This window comes from Erigeron canadensis, chromosome 1 (assembly GCF_010389155.1).
Source record: "Erigeron canadensis isolate Cc75 chromosome 1, C_canadensis_v1, whole genome shotgun sequence".
Lineage (NCBI taxonomy): Eukaryota > Viridiplantae > Streptophyta > Magnoliopsida > Asterales > Asteraceae > Erigeron > Erigeron canadensis.
In genome coordinates this window covers 50,153,802-50,161,650 of record NC_057761.1, presented here as the reverse complement: position 1 = coordinate 50,161,650, position 7,849 = coordinate 50,153,802, and the positions used below count along the sequence as shown (strand labels likewise).

The 7,849-nt window shown below is 34.2% G+C and overlaps 1 protein-coding gene across 2 annotated transcripts; it reads left to right on the top strand.

Annotated features, from left to right (window-relative positions):
- Nucleotides 1–2,821: 2,821 nt before the first annotated feature.
- Nucleotides 2,822–5,601, top strand: LOC122580176 (uncharacterized protein At1g76660-like). 2 transcript variants are annotated; one of them, XM_043752460.1, is made up of 3 exons: nt 3,001–3,050; nt 4,034–4,150; nt 4,300–5,601. In XM_043752460.1, exons 2-3 carry the CDS (start codon nt 4,133–4,135, stop codon nt 5,398–5,400), a joined length of 1,119 nt encoding a protein of 372 aa, XP_043608395.1. In that variant the 5' UTR covers nt 3,001–3,050; nt 4,034–4,132; the 3' UTR covers nt 5,401–5,601. The 2 variants fall into 2 exon arrangements, with proteins under 2 accessions (XP_043608387.1, XP_043608395.1); XM_043752452.1 differs by lacking the exon at nt 4,034–4,150 and having other exon boundaries at nt 2,822–3,050.
- The last annotated feature ends 2,248 nt before the right edge of the window (nt 5,602–7,849 follow it).

Sequence of the window (7,849 nt, the reverse complement as noted above, 5' to 3'; positions counted from 1 at the left end):
AAAAGATACAGGCCGACGGTGTGGTGCTCGACGAATGTGCGAGCACAACAACATGTGGGTCTCCATTTGCGGCTGCCAAATGTGGTGTGGAGGGTCGAGTGGGGGGTGACGTTAGTGGTGGTGATGAATGGGTCTGACGAAGTTGGTGATGAGTAAGGATGACGGTGGTGGTGAATTGTGAGGTGCCGACGGTTTTTGGTGGTGTGGTGATTAGCGGTGGCGGTAGTGTGGGTCTTATATGGTAGGTGGTTTTTCCAATGGGGTGATGTAGGCGTGGGGTAGGTGTTGTTGATGTTGATGTCCAAGGTGTGGTTTTTCCGGTGAGGTAATCGGAAACTCCAAAAACAGTTTCAGAAAAATGTACAAACTGTAACTTGGAGAGAGAGAGAAAGAAAGAGAGAGAGAGAGAGAGAGAGAGAGGGTAACAAAATGAGATATAGAGTATGTATAGATTTATACTTAGAAAGAGATAGATACAGATGTATAAATATATCCATGGAAAGGTTTAAAGAGATTGGAAAAGAGTCAACCCATGTATATTACATTTCTATGGAAAAGAGTCAACCCATGTATGCTCACATTGCTTCAATGTTTAGCACCTTTTTGTGGGCTGGTATACCACCACTATTATTTGACCCATGGTCCTAGCCCTCCTCTACGGGCCTCTTAGAGTCTTACCCCTCTTAGGTATTCTGACTCACTATGAAATAGAGTCAACCCATGTATATTACATTTCTATGGAGTCGATCTGATGTAAGTCCATGCCTTCATGGGCTTGTGTGGTACACTAGAGGTGCCAATTCACTAACAAAAATCAGAAAGGTTCCGAGGCCTAATGTGCTGTTAGTATGACTTTTAACATTTTTTTTGTTGTTGTTGGAACTCTTTTCAAATTAGAAAGGGTCGCCACACAATATTGTTGTGTGCCACACTTATATAAATTTCGAAACTGATGTAGTGCGGTATCTATCAAAATACCAATGTCATATGTACCGACTTTATACGTATCCTAAAGTATATTTCGTTAGCAGTTTGTAGTTAAGTGGGAAAAAGGTCAACAATAAGCCAAATTCACAATTAATTATTCTTGGCCCTAAATAATCATTATCATTATTACATATATAAAAGAAGACCACAACAAGCTTGAGTCGAATTTGATCTCATACATATACAAGTTTTACTATTTAAAACTTTAGTATTTTTTATTTGTTCTGAAACAAGATATGGATGGACAAGTTAAAAAGTTCCAAAACGGGAATTAAACCTCGAATCTAGCTTAGGACGCATCATGATTCCCAATAGGTCAAACCTATCATTAAACTTATACAACTCTATCTCCACATAATAATGTATTGGACAACGAGGAGCGTAAGCCCACCAGGCTAAAAAAAGTCAAACCCGACCAGGAAGTATTAGCGGCGACGTCGCCGCTAATACTGTGGGCCCCCATGTCTTTAATGGTAAATCTGACAGAGAAAAAAGCGGGCCCAATATTAACGACGATGTCGCCACAAATGCTTGGCCGGATTGATTTTTTCCCTAGTGGTGTTACCCTGTGCCTTGGACAATGACAAGCTAAAAATACATATGGACATTGTCAAAAGGTATTTTTAGTGGTGGGTAAGTAGGACCAAGTTTACACCTAAACATGAAAAAGGAAGGTGAGCATGAAAGCCGTCAAACAGGTGGGATGAACACACGTGCACCCCATTATTCTACTCCCTTACCGTGCAAAGTCTTCTTTGCTTATATTCCAATTAGTTAAGTTAATTTAAAGTTTAATAACAATTAATGATTTTAAATATCCATGAGGCAAAATGACTAACATACCCTGTTACCTTTTGCTTTTTAGACACTCACCCCTTCACTTTTGATATATATAAGTTATGGTACATGATGATCGATATAAGAATCTCAACATTATTTTTGCATCATTCATTATATAGTACGAGTAGCTCTTTTAGTTTTAAACTAAAAGATGTAAATTAAATTTGGATGACAAAAACGTATGATACGTTATATGGTTGCCAGAGTGTGACAACTATACTGCTTGGACGAAGTATGTTGCAAAGAGTGATTAAAGTTGTTTCCCAAAACATATTTGTATATATATATCAAACTTGAAAAACTTTTTAATAGAAATGTTTAAAGTAAGGTAATTTACGAGAATATGTACATTATACAACTAGACATTGTTGAAAAGTACATTACACAAAGTAAATTTATTGGTTTACATAAAATGATGTTTTTGTCATAAAAGAAACTATATCACACAAATTGAATCTTGTTAGGAAGTATATTACACAGGTTGAACTAATTTACAAGTATAGAAGTATAGTGACTTGTTTGTTAAAGAAACACATCACATAAAATGAACTTCTTAAAAAGGTACATTATATATTGACGATTTATAAAAAATGATATACATACAGTAATAATTACATACTTACACATCACATAAACTAATATATCTCACTTTTAAGATATAATTATATACTTATCCAAAACATGCTTTAGAATTGCAATGCATTAAAAACTTACACTTTAAATAAATATGTAACTGTGTATCTTAAATAGGATATATATGTAATGTAAATTTTCCTATAAATAATACTACTCGTAATATAATGTTTTTGGGCTAACATATTGAAATCCGACTGAATCACAAGGTCACATACGTAAAATAACAAATATTACAATTAACCCCCCTGCAAATCTAAAAAGATCACCTTTTTTGACGTTACATTCCAATTGCCATTCCCAACGATAAAATCTGGTTAAGTCGTTGCCGTGTTTGACCCCCAAACGCGAAGATACATATACATACATACATTCATTCATATACATACACTTCACGCACAACCCATCAAAATTCTTGAACAAAATATTCCAAAGTTTTCACCTTTTTATCTGTATCCATCTATTATTATTATTATTATTTTTCAAGAACAATGAGAGGTGTAAATAATACAATTGATACAATTAACGCCGCTGCATCAGCTATTGCATCTGCTGAAAATAGACAACCCCATCAATCTTCTTTAAATCAGGTATTTTTTTTTTTAATTTGGAAATTTGAATTTATTATATGATGTTAGGAAATTATAAGATCCGGGGTTAATTTATATAAATCTGATATGTTGATTGTTTAAGTTTTTTGTATGTTTAATCATAAAGGTGATTAATTGTAGCTTGTTACTAGTAATTTTAATGGAATTGATATTTTAGGCTTTATTGATTAATTTGGTTATATTATTAGGAGTTTTCTAATCATCAACTTATGTTGTATCCGTAGCCGTTAGGCCTAAGATTAACAAATTCTTAATTATGATGGTTATTTACATATGTTTTAGAATTAAATGGATTTCTTTTGATCAATTAATGTTAATGTTAGTTTGATCACAAGTTGTTAAAATGTTTGTTTGTTAATTAACAAACAAAATGTACATTATAACTTTTTTGTGTTGGTATATTGAGCTAAAAATTTATGTGAATCACAATCAAATAAAAATCCGTTAAGAGAATTCGTATGATGGCGTGTTATTTTTTAACTGTTGAACAAATGAACAAAATCTTATGGTATGTTTTGATGTAGAAAAATTTATCTTTAGTTCAGAAAATGTAAGAAGTCTTAGTTTTAGGGTCTAGAAAGCTACTGAAAATGTTGAGAAAGTGTGTATTTGTTTTGTTTTTCTAGTTTTGCAAACACGCCGAGTTTCCTATCTTAGAATAGGAAAATAGAAATATAAGAGTCGGTTTTCAGAAAGAAATTTGGTTATATGACAGAAAGGTGTGTTCTTTGTTCTGTCAAATTTTTTCTTCGATGGATTAATAGGAAAACATTTTCGATTTAATGAGTTTTCTTTTTAAAGTTATTTTGGAAAATGCCCCCATCGTCTGGCAATTAAACACACCATTAATAGCTGGGCACTTCCTTTCAACTTCTGTTCACTAGTGTGATAATTTCCGCTAATGAGTTTAAAAGAAGAAAAAGTTTTTTTAACGCTTTTTATGACAAAGGTGCTTTTTACAGGATTCTGATTACAATTTATGCTATGTATCGAAGCTATATGAATATTGGGATGGCAATCTTCATGTCTTGTTTAATAGCTTTCTGTATCATTACAAATGAATGGTGACTATCTTCTATGTAAGTTCTGCTATTAGCCATGTTGTGTCATTAGCTTCCCAGAAACAACTTTAGATCAAGGATTATTGTTGAACTGTACTGTAATTTACATTTCTTGGTTTTTTATTAGGTATTCTATTTTATGTTGATTTTGGTCATTTTTTCTACAGAAACGAAGATGGGGAGGCTTTTGGAGTATTTCTTCATGTTTTGGATCTCAGAAGCAAAATAAGAAAATCGGGCATGCTGTTTTTGTTCCTGAACCTAGTTCATCAAGAATCGATGCTCAGACAATTCAAAACTCGACTCAATCAACTACTGTGGTGCTTCCTTTCATTGCTCCTCCATCTTCACCTGCATCTTTCTTTCAATCAGGACCACCATCTGTCGCCCAATCGCCTAGTGGCTTACTATCATTTACAGCTGCATCATCCGGGATGTATTCACCTAGTGACCCGACTAACATGTTTGCTGTGGGGCCTTATGCTAATGAAACACAGTTGGTTTCACCACCAGTGTTCTCAACATATACCACCGAGCCATCAACTGCACCATACACACCTCCTCCAGAATCGGTTCATTTGACTACACCGTCATCACCTGAGGTGCCATTCGCTCGTTTTCTTGGTTTGGCTAGCCAAAATAGTGAAGTTGATCGAAAATTTTCACCATCACACCAAGAGTTCCAGATGTATCATCTGTATCCTGGAAGCCCAATGGGACAACTCATATCACCCGGATCAGGTGTCACCAATTCGGGCACCTCCTCTCCGTATGGAGATATCACTTATGGCGTCCCCCCCTTCCTTCACAACCCAACAGGTGCAAAGCTCTGGCCGACGGGCTGGAAATCACAACAAGAATCCAGGGCAACGACGCCTGATCCTTCCGGGCACGGGTCAGTTCTCGACCGTCAGCACTCCGACGTGGGTCCGCTCACCCATTTTCCGAATGACGATCAGCATATGGTTAATCATAGAGTGTCGTTTGAGATTACACCGGAAGAAGTTGTTAGATGTGTCGAACGGAGACTTACTGCTGATGCGGCAAACGTGAGAGACAGTAGTCCTGATGATGCGGCAAAGCGTCATAGATCAACAGCCACCTTTGGATCCGCTAAAGAGTTCAACTTTGGCAGTACTGATGGGGCAGAGTTGACTTGGTGGACCAGTGATGAGAAGGTTCTTAGCAAAGAAAACGGGCCCGGGTCTGAGCCTGTTCCCAATAAGAACTGGGCTTTCTTTCCTATGATACAGCCTAGTGTCAGCTAACTATTCAGTAAATCCGGAAATATTCTAATCCAAAACACTTAGCAGGTCAGATTAAAGTAAAGATTATTCTTCTACAAAGGTTGGCTAGTTGCATATAATTATGGGGCATATTGTTTGTTGTTTTTAGATATAATAAGTTTATGTACAATTTATGGTAATCATTTCAAGATTAATCATACAAATACATATATTTATGTCTCATCTAATTTTCGATCTGACGCTAACATTGACCCTAACTCGACTCTTTCTTCTTTGTATCCTTTACGATCAACTCGTATGAATTATCTAACAGCTTGTTCTAATCTATGCTTTGATATTCTACTAATATGAAGTACATACTTCCCGAAGTATTCATCCTCCTTGTGTGGAGATTGTTTCTAGTTCCGTAGTTCGTTGAGGTCAATGAACAATATTGAAGCCTCTACCAAAGCAAGTATAGATTTAGCCTGTAGAAGGATATTACTATTGTGTATAAGTTTGTTAGTCTTTGTAATAATAATTTCGGCCTATATGACCTTCTAATTTCTAAACGTTAAGTAGTTATGCAACTAATATTATTATGTTAGCAAAAATCGTGGATCAACCTAATTTTGACACTTCTTTCCTGGCCAATCCTGATGATTTGGCTTGTTACTTTGGCTCCTGATGATTTGGCTTGTTACTTTGGCTTCTCAAGACTGGGAGAGCAAACTCTATAGGACGTAATCAGGAATCGAAGATGTTAGACAGTTATCCCTTCTGCGGTTCTGCCTTCCAAAAAAAAGTAGTTGGAAAAAGTTCAAAAACAAAAAAGAAGTGGTTGAAAATTGAAAATAACAACAGTACTAATCGAGTTTATATCGTACATCAATGTATGTTACACATGTATCATGTGCAAATGTTGTAGGGCAGACTGTATATTGTGCATGTATATCATCGAAGTGTCTAGAGGGGTGTTTGGTATGATGGAATGGAAAGGGGAGAAAGGGAATGGAAAAAACTTCCCTTGTTTGTTTGTGACGAAGAAAGAGAATGAAAAAGGAGAAAGAGGAATCAATTCTATTCTCTTCATTCTCTACGAATTGTAGAGAATAAGTGAGAATGGAAAATAAAATTTTTTTTTTTTTTTGAAGATGTTATATGTAATAAATATATTATTATTTAAAATTTTATTTTTTATATATATTCATTCTCTATGGGTACCAAACAAGGAAATCCATTCTCTTTCTCACTATTTCCATTCTCTATGATTCTCTCCTACCAAACACCTTATAATTTTTATCAATGTTTCTATTATTATTAAGATTATAGAGTTACTGACTTTTATATGTGTGATAAAAAAAATGAAAAAAATTATTAATAAGAAAAATGCATAATTTATTTGGAGATAAAAAAAATATCTTGAAACCGTGGAACCGGGTAAACCGGACCGGTTTACATGGTTTGGTTTGGTCTGGTTAAACAACATACTTGGTCTGGTTTGGTTTAATATATGTTGAAACCGGGAATGCCGGTTTGGTTTGAGATTTAGTCAAAACCTAACCACGAACACCCCTAGCTAGAAGCATATTGGTTTTTCCCTTAAATATATTGGAATAAAAACCTTGATTTTTTTTTTCTTTCTTATTTTCCTATGGCAACCTTGGATCCTCATTCACTGTATTGTCTAGTGTCTACATATTGTCTAGTGTCTACATATTTATTTAAGACAAGGTTAGCAATTGATTCAATAGCATACATTGATATAGTGATATTGGTATAGTATGGTTGTTGCCTTGTGGGTAAAAATATATAAAAGAATAATAGTCGTAATAAGTGTTGTAGGTAATGAGGTTTCTATTTTCAAAGGCGGTATCAAAAAAATCATATAGGGGACAAATTTAAAAAATTCGTAAAAGAAATATAAAATGGTTAAAATGTTAAAAACCTATAAAATTCTTTTGAAAATCGATTTAAAAAAAAATACATGACAAAACTTAAATTTTGAGGGAGACATTTGCCCCCTTTGCCCCCCATGTGATACATTCATTGCCTATTCCCACCTCATTTTCTCTATATATACCCCTCATTGTATAACAATTTTCATATAATATATAATTGTCTATTGAATAAAAAAATGTGTATATAGAAAAAATTTTTTTTAATGGAAACCGATACCCGTCAGTCGTTATAAAATCTCTTTAGACTATATTATAAACACATAAAGATTCATTTCGTCTACGATTAATAAAAGGTAATAAATAATTGTTTAACAAAAAAGTTGGTGATTGTCTACTATTGAATGATTGAATCTATAATATTGGTCGCATATTTTGATAATCAGTAAACGTTTATATAAAGAGAGAATTTTACTAATAGTAGCCTTTTAAGTCTATGAATAACATGTAACATCTTTACTTCTCTATTTTTTTTTATGAAAATGCTAAACACTCATTTTAAAAATAGTTATAAAAAAGTTACATTGAAAATG

Bases quoted from the DNA above. Each gene is read 5' to 3' on its own strand.
- LOC122580176 (XM_043752452.1), top strand. From the start codon at position 2,952: ATGAGAGGTGTAAATAATACAATTGATACAATTAACGCCGCTGCATCA. The intron at 3,051-4,299 runs GTATTTTTTTTT...TTTTTTCTACAG, and splicing joins ATCAATCTTCTTTAAATCAG to AAACGAAGATGGGGAGGCTT.